The 12,859-nt window shown below is 41.1% G+C and overlaps 1 protein-coding gene across 1 annotated transcript in view; it reads right to left on the bottom strand.

Annotated features, from left to right (window-relative positions):
• The window catches only part of DPYD (dihydropyrimidine dehydrogenase), a 652,845-nt gene that overhangs the window by 556,775 nt on the left and 83,211 nt on the right, over positions 1 to 12,859 (bottom strand). The window contains exon 3 of the mRNA XM_048497540.1: positions 2,406 to 2,488. Coding sequence (XP_048353497.1) covers positions 2,406 to 2,488 — 83 coding nt within the window. The remainder of the gene's footprint in view (positions 1 to 2,405; positions 2,489 to 12,859) is intronic.

The following is a 12,859-nucleotide window of genomic DNA, read 5'->3' on the forward strand; positions in this document are numbered from 1 at the left end:
CCAGGTTATTTCTGGACATTTACGGTTGTTTCTCCCACTAGTATTGAATCTTAGCCAACCTGTGTGTATCTTGAGGTGAGGGAAACAGCTTTTTTCTCTACCTTCTCATTCCTCAGCATCTCGGGTAAGAAAGTAAGATTGTCAAGGTACCTAAAAAATAATGGGATGGTCATAGAGAAAGGAAAGTAAAACCACCACCACCCAACACCACCCAACTGTTGCTAGCTTGTTCTTTTGTTGTGACATTGCTGTGGTGATTGTACTGCCTCTTCTCTGTGACTAGCATACACTTCTCCTGGCTGCAGCCCAAGTACTGGGATAAAAGTATAGAGGCTACAGATAAAAGTGGCATATTGCTGGAGAGGACAGAAACTTTAATTTCATACTCTGCATGAAACTTGCCACTCAGAGAGACTTGCAGCTTACCATCCTCCAGTACAGTGGTTCTCAACCTGTGGGTCGGGACCCCTTTGGGGGTCGAACGACCCTTTCACAGGGGTCGCCTAAGACTCTCTGCATCAGTGTTCTCCATGTGTAAAATGGATAAATGTTAGGGTTGGGGGTCACCACAACATGAGGAACTGTATTTAAGGGTCACGGTATTAGGAAGGTTGAGAACCACTGCTCCAGTAGCTATTTCAAGGTGGGAACCACCTGTCAACCACAAGCCCAACCAGGTAAGTGGCCTCGCCTACTTTCCCAGAAAATGTACTGGTCATATGGGGGAGCCACAGGTGCCATGTCAAAGAGCCCCATGTGGTTCCTGAGTCACTGAATGAGTATCATTCTTATAAGGTTTGCAAAGAAATGTTTATTTTAACAACAAAGGCCAGAGGAAAGCTAAGCAAAGATGGATCCCAAAGATGGACAGATTTACAAATGGTGTCATATTCTCAAGGAGCTGCATGTCCAGCTTTTTACACTAATTTCCAGTGCATCTTTTTTAACCACTGTAACTTAATATAGCAACTAGTTTTTAAATAAACTGATTTTTTAAAGATAAACCACTGTCTCAGAACTCACAAGATGGAAAGTCGGTATAGGCCTATCTTTTTTTGAAGCCCCAATAAATGTTCTAGAGGCTTCTTCCTGTTGCAGATACTTCAGCTCAGGAAACAAGGGTCTGGCCCCACCTATGCAGGGAAGGAGGAGGTTCCTTGGATATTAAGAATTCCAAAGTTGGTCCTAGGATCTAAGATTTCCTCAAGAGGCCTACATAGACCATGCTGTTCTTGCTCAGTTGCTTAAAATAGGTCTCCACAATAAGAATGGTAAGACCAGGCCTGACTCAAAGGTCCAGGCATGAGGGAAAGAAAGTCAAATGAGCACATGAAGCTGGCTCATATTGAATCACACCATTGGTCTGTCAAGATCAGCAGGACTATTCAAAGTGGCAGAGACTTTCTAGGATCTCAGGCATAGGTCCTTCACATCACCTACTGCTTGATCTTTTGAAATAGAGATGCTGGGGACTGAACCTGGAACATTCTGAATGCAAAGTAGAGGCTCTTCCACAGTGCCACAGCCTCAGGTGGTAAAGAGCTTTTCCATGTTGTGCATCCAGACCAAAGTTACACATCTATAGGTAGGTACATCGTGGCAGACACAATGGTAACAAACGTTTGAAAATCATGGAAATCATGTCTATACCAAGTCACACAGTATGTGCTGCAAGCAAACAGGGATACCTGAATAGTATCACAGATCTGGAATGTCAGAAATGGCACTTAGTTCACATAATAGCTTCAGTACCCGCGAATATGCCATTTGAAAGCATTTGCACTGGTATATTTTACTCTGGTGTAAACTGCAGCACTATTACCCTGTATGAATGTGCTGAATTCTAGGTCTTGGGACTTCTGAGTATATAATATAAGAAGAACTGTATGAAGTACTGGGATCATAAAAATGGAAAATGAGAAAAAGTATTCTTATTCGAAAGGACGAGGTCATTCATTTTAACATACAGTAGTCTAATCCCATTAAAGTCTAATAGAAAAAGAAATTACACAGGCAGCTATATAGTGAAAATTAAATACAAATTAGGAGCATACACTGCCTTGCTGAAGAAAAAACCCCATTGCACTATTTTCTTTAATACTTGCACAATTCAGATGAACAATTTTCAGTTATTCATACAGCTTATTATAAATATAAAACAAGGGACCCCTTAAGCATTTTTAGTAACAAATTAAACATTTACGTTTTTTACTGTGCAGAGAGGCTTAGCATTCACGCAGCTTCAAAACCCAAGTACAGCCTCAAGGGAAGCCTCTCCGCTGACAAATTAATACCTTAGAGAATAGAGCTGAATGGTGGCAATGAACTCATTTGTTCCCCCAATAATGAAGAATGACTCTTTCTTTACCACATCTGTGACTGTTGCTATGGTGACCCAGACTTACCTCATTGCTTCTCGAAGTGCTCCTCTCTCACCAAGAGTCGTGTGCTTGATGTCGTCAAAATTATTTTCCAGCTTCTCACAGTTCTGCAATAATAAAAAAAATCAAAAGAAAACAGGAGAATCCACATTAAAAAACGGCATTTCCAAGTTGGGTAAAGCCTCCACTTTAGTTGGATAAATTGCCCATATTCACACTCAATGCAAACATAGCTGATTATATTGATTACATATTCACACAAATTACTCATTTTTGCTTTTAATTGCATAGGAGTAATTAAAAATGACACTGTGAACTCAGCACAAAGTAAGCATGAAGCTTATGATATGGTTGCCATGGCAATCCTCTTTATCAACAGTCTATAACGTGAAAGATACAATTTCCTCCAATATGCTTTGCTCCCCGTCCCACACACAAACCAAGACAGAAGAAGAAATGTGTGTTATCTTTTTTTGCAGTAGGTGTAACGATGAAGGAGATGCCATCAGGCTGAGTAGCTAAAGTTATATACTTTTACCACATAGTGTGGTGATGTGTGTCTTTAGCAGTTTGAATTAATGGACAGAGTTAAGAGACTCAGGAAAAGCTGTTGGAACTGAGACCTCAGAGAGTAAGACCGAGAGCTTCTGTTATCTGTTCACTATTCAATTAGTTCATATTGTTAAATGTAAATAAACCAGTTTGAAACCCAATACAGTCGTCCTACAATCCATCACAATACAGAATGAAGATAACCAGCACATTTAAAAAGTATACATGGTTTTAAACTGACAAAGATTAGATGGACTGGACGATCCAAAATTCCGCTAGTTACATACCTGTAAAAGTTGGTAGTAATAACTGAGTCCACTTTTTTCAGCTAAAAAACAAAACCCAGCACCCTGATGGAGGAGGAACAGATGTTTAACAATAATACATAAAGGCATAGTACTTAAACACGAAGTAACTTCTCTTCTGGGAATTTCCAAGGTTTGACTTTCTAGAGTGACATTTTCCTGGACTTCAGTAGAGCATGAAACAGGTGCAACTGTGCATTAATGATTTCACGCGCACTACAGAATTGTTTCTAATATCGGTACAATGGCCGTAAACATTATAGAATCAAGGAAGTACTATTAGTGCTCAGAAATGAGTAATAAACTTTTCCTGTTCTGGATTGATAACATATTATGTTTTGCTTATTATTATCCCCAGAGAAATCACATGGTCTCTTTGTAATATCATAAATGTAGTAGTTCATGGACTGCTAAAATTAAATATTTTAAGGTCAGTTTCCCTATTTTCTTAGATAAAATGTTGGTTGATATGTCATTCCACTGCAGTGCACTTTTGCAAAGACACTAGAATATATGAAGTTTAAGATTGGCATAAGGACTGCAAAAATAAATTTCTGTACCCTCAGCTATTCCTCTTCAAATGGTCCCATGTCCACAACCCTTCTATCCTATCATACTCTCTTTAGGTGCCAGACCAAATTATTTTTTTAAAAACCCTCAGGCTTTTACCAAACGGGTTCCATCCTTTTAAAATGTCCTGGTTGGCTCCTAACATATAGGCTGTTGTTAACATCATTTTAGACTGCTCTGTTTTAAATGCTTTTATAATCGGGCTTGATGGCTAGTTTATTGGTAATGTTTTTATTGATACTGATTTAATATATTTCATTTTTATTTGTTCTTGTTGATATAATTTTCATTGCTGTCACAGTTTTATCAGTGAGCCACCTTGAGCAGATCAGCAATGGTGATAAACTAATTCTCCAAATGATTAAATAATAACTAGACTCCACCTGAATCTACTTGGATATGAAATGACCAATTTAAAAAAGAGTAACAGGAGTGATAGGCAATTAGCTGACAAATAAGGCGCAAGGGGTCCTTTTTAATAAATGTATGGTCTTTATTCTTTAAGAAGACCTTTCTCAAAACAGATACCATATATACTCGTGTATAAGTTGACCTGAGTATTAGTCGAAGCACCACGTTTTGCCACAAAAAACTGGGAAAACGTTTTGACTCGTGTATAAGTCGAGGCTGGGAAATGCAGCAGCTAGCGGCACAGAGCAGGGCGCCACTGCCATTCCCCCTCTGCCCCAGGGGAAGGCAGCCACCTTTTCCCTGGAGCAGAGGGAGTTCCTGCTCGGTGCCCTCCCCCCGCCCTCGTGACGCCCTCCCCACACTTACTTTAACAAACGGAGCAGGCTTCAGAAGAGGCCTGTCTCTGTTCCCTTCCAGCTTCAAACGACTTGGTGGGAACTACATTTCCCAGGGTCTCCTGGGAAATGTAGTTCCCAGCAGGCCATTTCAGCCTGGAAGGGAACACAGGCAGGCCTCTTCTGAAGCCTGCTCCATTTGTTAAAGTAAGTGTGGGGAGGGCGCCACGAGGCCGTGGGCAGAGGGAAAAAGTCTGTGGCAAAGCTGTGCCTACTGGCAAATCTGCCTGCTCTAGCCACAAAGCAAATTAAAAGCCATGCTAGAAATGGTGTCACTTGCCACAGTGAGAATGGAAAGGGAGGCTTGAGGAAAAATGTCCACACAATACATCTTGTTGAAATCTTTTGAAGCCCTTGTTAATCTATGACAGCCCCTATAGTTAGTCACCCCTAAGCTCTCTATCCCACAGGTGAAGCCTGCTCACAATTGTAGAAAAGAATATCAAAGAAACCGAAGCAAAAGATTCTAGGTTAATCCAATTAGTTTTACGGCTCATTCCATGTTGGTAATGGTGGTGAAGAAATCCTAATTCACTACTATGGCCCAGGATACCATGACTGAAAGTTTCTAAAGCAACTGAGAGGTCCAGGAGAATCAACAAAGTAGCAGTCCCTGTGTCCACCTCTGGCACAAGTTATCCACCTGAGAAACCAAAGCTGTTTCAGTCCCATAACCAGACCTGAAACCAGACTTGTAAGGAGCTATACCGAGGTCTCCGATCTATGACCGTCCAGGTGTTCATGGACTACAATTTATGTGGCTTCTGTCAACTGGCCATTCTGGCAGGGGCTGATGGGGATCATAGTCCATGAACATCCAAAGGGCCATAGGTTGGAGACCCCTGATTTAAACAACCTGCCTCATTGTGGAAGGCTTTAGTGGCAGTCACACCTTCTCTTAATGAAGTTGTAGCACAATAAATCCTGAAATGCGCTTTCACTTGACATCTTTCATTTTTCAATATTTCATTTTTGGGTAAGGATCTTGGTTTCATGTCTTCTTAATCTAAAGTGATTACCTAGATCAGTGATGGCGAACCTATGGCACAGGTGCCAGAGGTAGAACTCGGAGCCCTCTCTGTGGGCACACACACAGAGTTCGTCATGTGGGGAGCAGAAAATCACCCCCCCACACACACACACATCTAGGCTGACCTGGGCCACTGAGCACAACATGCACACACCACAGTGAGCAGGGAAGACTCGGCTGGCGGGGCTGGTGCCTGTGCTCCAGTTGGCTGCTGCCGGGGGGGGGGGGGAGAGAGGAGGCAGAGATGCTAGAGAGGCATAGAGTGGTGCACGTGGGATTTGCTGGAGGCTACAGTAGACTGGCCCCTGCTCGAGTGGGTAGGGCAGAGGAAGAGGGAGCCAAACAGTTTTTTCTAATCGAAAACCTCAGCATTCAGGTTAAATTGCCAGGTTGGCACTTTGCAATAAATAAGTGGGGTTTGGGTTGCAATTTGGGTCACCATCACTGACGTGGATCAATTTACACTGGTTTCAGACTTTTTGGGGGAGGGGGGATGAAACCACTTTGGTCATATCAGTTGAAAACCCGTAAGCTTTGGCTTATTAAATTCTGACTTGCATAACTTTCACCATTTCAAACATACATTAATATTGAGGTTTTGGAAATATGTGAGTTTAATGTGGTCAATCTATTGATTAAAAGTCAGAAGATTCATCAACTAACCGTGCAATTCTAAGCAGAGTTGTTTACTGAAATCAGTGGGCTTAGACATGAGTTTCTTTCTTAGGACTGCACTGTAAAAATTCTTTAATTGTTTGACAGCACCAAAAAATTTCTCTTTACAGTCTTTAATGTAGGAATCAAGAAATGTTAATCAATCTTCTTTCATTGTATTTCTCTATTGGTGTTTTAGGATTTTTTATAATATTGAGATACTTTGTCCAACACTTCTTGCTAATGTGTTCTGTCTAAAAGAGGATAGTGCATATGTATTTACATAATGTCACCCTCTCTGCCAATCCTGCATCCACTGCCTAATGATGCCCTGTCTATGGCTATTGTGAAATTATGACAGATAGCTCAGTTCTTTAAAAAGACAAACATGAATGAAAAATAATTACCCCAGTTTCTTTATATCACTTTATTAAAAAGGCCTTATCAATTTGTCCAGCTAACGTCAAAATTAGCTTGTTATAACTTTTGAGATAATGCTACAGACATTTTAATATACACCATTAAACATCATGCTACTCTAGTGATACTGCTAAGACATAATTACCAAATCAGCAAAGGATATTGAAGCAAGCCTGTGTAAGGAATCCTTTCTTTCATCTCTTTTTGCAAGGAATCTGCAAGGCCATTAAAAAAATAAACCACACATTAGCAGTGTCCTTTGCTTAGTTTCACATTTTTATTCTTTTCCCCAACAACAATCTATCATACTTCCTTCATAAAGCGAACAAGGAAATGCCCTTCTTTCTGTACTCACAGCATCCCAAAGGTAGATCTAGCACTACACAATGATACACAATTATTAACATGTACTCACAACTGTGGATGCAAACAAGTACAAAGTCATCAGTAAAATGCAAAAGAACATAAATGTCGAGCACGGGGGTGTCAAACATGCAGCCCAGGAGTCAGATCTGACCTCTTTAGGGGGTTTATCAGGTCCACAAGCCAGCTAAGCAACCTTGCCCCCGTTCCCAATCTGCGAGCCCAGTGGGTTGCTTCAGTTGGTTCTCAGGCTTCATAAGCTTTCTCAAGTCAGTCACTTCAACCTGCAAATCAGTCAAGTCAATCACTTCAACCTGCAAGCCAGTCCAGGTACTTCCGCAGTGCTATTCTGGGGCCAGCCAAGACAGCCCCCCCCCCTAAAACCTGGCTCGTCCTGTTTGTAATGTCACATTGCAGTTAATAAAGATCTGACTGAGGCTCCAACTGGATATGATTGGTCCCCAGTAACCCCCCAGGAGGTTGAAAGTCTTATTTGCCAGCTAAAGAGACACAAAGCACCTGGTCCAGACTGTCTTTTACCTGAATTGTTTATAGTGATTGGCGGACCCCCATCTTAGGTGCCCTGCTTCACTGGTGGACCAAAAGTGGATTAATTCCCTCTATCACTGTCCCTATCTTTTAAAAAGGTGATAAGTCACATTTATGTCATATCCAACCCTCGTAACAAATGAGTTCAACAGTCATGGTCTAGAACATAAAGAATTCCCAAAATTACCCAAAGAAAAAAATTCTCTAGAGACTAAAACAAGAAGTAATTTTAATAATTAGGTGATAGTAGAATATTATCCAATATCTAATGCTGAACTTGATCTCATGCCAATCAATAGAGCCAGAGAATGGGGTCATATTGAGATGAAATATATTCTTCTGCAGACCCAATGGATTCCCCAAGCTTGCAGAAAAATGTAGAAACCTTTTCAAAAGAGGGAGGTGTATTTAAATCTCCACTAAGCAGAGGAACATTTCTACACTTGCACTGTGGCCCATACATATAGAATGCTTACCTCACAGCTCTTCGTAGGCTTTTTAGTGCACAGTGAGCTCACAAAGGGGTCTCCTCACATTATTCTGTTTATATATAAGGAAGTACTGCTTCTTTGGTCCACAGTTTTCCTGTTGAGAACTCTCCAGGCCTGGTTCTCTTAAGTCTGCTCATCTAGTGATTCTTAAAAGCACGGCTCTTAAATGCACTTATTCTCAAAGGTACAGATCTCACTACACCCGATAGCCAAAATTGTTGGCTCAGTTTTTAAACTTCACTTTTATCCAGTATTACTGTTCCAAAAATAACCTCCCACCTCCCCCCGCAAAAAAATGAAAGAACAGAGAAATTCCCTGGACCAAACACTGCCAATGAAGGGGACGTACAAAGCCCTGCCAGAGCTAATATTTTCTCTCCCTCGTTCCTACTGCTTCCACTGCAGTGTGATAATGCTTGATAATGGGATAATATCTGATGGGTTTACCAACAGGGCTGGCAGTTGCCAGGAAGTTTAATGGCCAATTGCATTCTGCTTGTGATTACACCCTCAACCATTGCTTGTGGCTGGTTACATGGCATGGTCTTTGGAGTTATATGAACTTCCCAAACCATGCCTGACTGGACTATTCCTGAGCAGAGCATAATATGAGTTGTGTTAGATTGACTGCAATTCCAGGATTGTCCAAAGATTTCACATTTGAACCTCCACTCCTCTTGACATCTGCTTTTGAGGATGCCTGCTATATTCCTTCAAGAATGTTCTTCTTTTGGGGAAATTACAAATTTGCTTGGTTTCTCGTTTCTGAAGAAAGGACTTATAGGGCAAAGTTTGGATGCCACAGCAAGAAAATGTAGCTAAACAATTAAATTGTGCAAATGAAAACACGTTAGAAAAATAATTGTAGTAGAGGTAGTATTTTAGCATATGAATGCCTGACATTGAGAAAATTTGGGGTATTGATAATTGCCCTTAAAACTTAGCATTAAAACTAGAACAGAAAAAAAAATATTTCTAGGAATACATCAAACAAAGAGCAGTTCACAGAAGAATACACAAAATAAACAAACACTTTGAGTATGGGCCAATTAAAGTTGATTATAAATGTACTGTGAATGTAGCTTCTCCCACCCTTCTCCGCTCCATAATGTACAGCAGAATATATCATGTTCTGAAGATAACAGCAGTCTGCTTTTCCCATCATAAGCAGTGGGTGATGTGGAGTGGGGGCAGACATAAGAGGGAAGTGTTGTTATATCAGAACACATGGAAAGGTTTCTTTGGGGAAAGGAGGTGTTTGGCAGCAGCTGCAATACATTTATTGTCATGTCTGCTTTGCTTCTATGACACGACCAAGACAAATAGATAAAAAGTAATTAATTCCTAGTTTTTAGTAGCAATTAAAGTAGAAAATGAAAATGCAAGCACTGGGGAGGAGGTATTTTTGGTGGCTTTCTGCCAAGCTGTTTCCTATGGGTCTTGATAAGGTCTAAAAGTTTCAACAGTGATGGAATAATTATACAGTATTTATATCTTATCTCTCTTAACAGTTGTGTAACGCCGCATGATACCAAACCAAACAATTCAAAGAGTGTTGTGATAGCATAGCAAATACAAAAGGGAGACCATTACAAAGTCAAAAGTAATTGCAGGTGGGGGGAGGGGAAGGGAGGGGTAGTTCATTAGAAGTGGTGGTTGGTTCACAGGCCAGAAAAGAACATTAACATTAAAAATCAGATAATTAAGAAGAAGTTGACATAAAAGTCACTTTACAGTGTACAAAACTTTATAAGCTGATTTACTTAATGGACAGAAGCGGCATACATTGGCAGACATGTGACATTTTAAAAAAACATATCTTGGTCTGCTTCTGAAATTTCCTGAGCATTTGCTGACCACTGTTAGAAGCAGAGTGTAAAACTCCATACTGGCAGTTCTCAGATCCTTTATAACAATAAAAGCATTCTGTTCCAAGGGAGATCCTCTCCAAGAAATGAGGTAGTATGTTGTTGGGGACAGACTCTATTTATATTCTGTATATGAGACCATGGGGGTAATCCTACAAATCTCTCTTTTCACACCTATTAGCATCACCACAGTAGGGCCTGTCACTAGGTCATGAAGAAAAAGAGTTGGTTTTATACCCTGCTTTTCCCTCCTTTATGGAAGCTCAAAGAGGCTTACAATTGCCTTCCTTATCCTCTGCACAGCAGGCACCTTGTGATGTAAGTGGAGCTGAAGGAGGTCTAAAAGAACTGTCACTAGCCCGATTTCATTGACTTAGCATCTCACTGACTCAGTACATGACATGCTTCTTAAAATTCCCCTCCATTTAAACTTTTATCAAAGATAACTGTAGTTTTCTTTACACCTTTTCTCTACTTTAGAAGCAACTTGTGAATTTCAACCTGTGCCCATAAAACTCAGCTATCTACTAGCTGTTATATTTTAAAAGGTACCTACCACTGCTTGTTTGTCTCAGCATGCTTCAGTGTAATCTGAGAATTTAAACAGAAGGCACAGTTCTAATCTCATTAAATCTACAGGAGCTTCTTCTATTATCATTTTAACTGCAGACAAGGGCTTAACATTGTATCACATTATCTACCACCCCACAACACACACATACTTTACCTTCAGGACACAGGAAACGCTGCACTCTATGCTATAGATCTGTAAGCCATCAGCATTGCCTCCGCTCCCAACACAAACAATGCTGACTTGGGAAGGAAGAACCTCAGCACTGACTCCTCCCATGTGCTTAGGATTTCGGGAATTTAAATAGCATTTCTAATGCTGTAAAAAGAGATCACTGAGAACCCGTTCTCCTCTTCATTCACTGACCATCATTTTAAGGCTTGATGTAAAAATCACACTTTGATACTCGGTTGTATATGGTAGTCCTAAGACTAAAGATGACAGTGGTGAAACCACTCTTGAAAAAACCATTGTTACCTCAGGATCTGACCTCAGATACTGGTCAACTACAGCCTCATTTTGAACTTACTGATTCTGGGAAAGCTAGTTGAAAAAGCAGTGGCAACACAGGTACAGATCTTCTTGGATGAAAACTCAGGATTGTACTCATTTCAGTCAGGTTTTTGACCCCAGCCAAGGGAAGGAGATTGTGCTGGTTGTCCCCATGGATGACCAGTTGGACAGAAGTGGATTGACACTGCTGTTACTACTCGACCTTACAGCAGTGTTTGATATGGTCAATCATGATCTATCGACCTCCTGCCTTGCTGTTTCCGGAGTTAAAGGGAAGGCTAACCTCATTCCTTTGGAACTGAGGACAGAGGAGGTTGTCCACTTGGCATCCTGTAGATTGCCAGGAACCCAGGGAGCAGTCCTATTGTCTCTATTATTTAACATCTATATGTGACTCCTTGCACAGCTGGTTCAGAGCTTTGGGCTAGGATGTCACCAGTATGTTGATGATACCCAGTTCTATCTGTTAATGGAAGGCAAGCCAGAAACTGCCCAGAGTATCTGGCTGGGTGCCTGGAGGCCGTTGAGAAATGGTTGTGTTAGAACAGACTGAAACTAAATCCTTTGAAGGCGGGGAGAATTGATCGAAGGAGACTGGCTGTTAAAATTGGATGGGGTGATTTTGACACTGACACCCACAGTCCACAGAATGGGTGTGATCCTGGATGCCTCCTTAAATATGGAGGTCCAGGTAACAGAATCAATCAAATTATTTTACCATCTCCACCAGGTAAAGCAGATGACCCCCTACTTGTCAAGTCCCGATTTAGCCACAGTGATCCATGCGACAGTCACCTCCAAACTAGACCACTGTAATTTGCTCTGCGCTGGGCTTCCTTTGAAGTTGCTCTGGAGATTGCAAGTAGTTCAGAATGTGGTGGCCAGAGTCCTCTCTGGGACAACAATGCAATCACACATAATGCAAGTGCTCTCCAACTGCACTGACTACCTGTTGAGTTTTGGATCAGGTTCAAAGTGTTGGTATTGACCTTCAAAGCCTTGAGAAGTATCGGGCCCTCATTACTTTGGGGCCACATCTCCTGATATCACCCCTGGAGGACTCTTTGCTCCTCAAATTCTAATCTGCTGGAAATCCCTGGCCGAAGGATATCTGGATGGTTTTGACTAGGGCCAGGGCTTGTTTGCTCCTGGCCCCAACATGGTGGAACTCTTTACCATTTGAGATCCAGGCCCTGTGGGACATGGTAAAGTTCTACAAGGCCTTGAAAACTGAAATTAAATGCCAAACATTCAATTAAGTGAGCCAGGGGTTTGACATCAAACTTGACCCCTCTTACCCCACTTGTTATCCTTTCTTTTTTTTCTTTTGTCCTTCCCCCTTTCCTTTTCCTTCCATTTTATTTTTTCTTCTTTTTGCCCCTGTTGATATATTAAAAACTGGCAAGTGGGGGAGAGTTCCTTGGAGCAATGAATTTAAACTAAGGAGGTCCCCTCTGGAGGTCCCCTCCAATATTTATTACCTGGGAAGCTGCTGTTTTTAGGTCAGCAGGTTGCTGCAATGTACATGATGTGGTTTCAAACTGGAAAGTAGTTAAATATTTTATTGTATATTTTTTGTAATTGTGATGATGATGCTGTTCACTGTGCTGAGCCTGTTATTTTTTTAGAGTAGGCTGGGATATAAATATGAAATAAAGTTTTTTAAAAAGGAAAAATGCTATTGTTATTAACCATGGGTAGGAGTGGACTGCCATGGACTCCTGGTTTTAATGATGAGGCATATCCTCCATTTGAAAATAACCCAGATGAACTAACACGGAGAAAT

This window comes from Sphaerodactylus townsendi, linkage group LG05 (assembly GCF_021028975.2).
Source record: "Sphaerodactylus townsendi isolate TG3544 linkage group LG05, MPM_Stown_v2.3, whole genome shotgun sequence".
Taxonomy (NCBI): domain Eukaryota; kingdom Metazoa; phylum Chordata; class Lepidosauria; order Squamata; family Sphaerodactylidae; genus Sphaerodactylus; species Sphaerodactylus townsendi.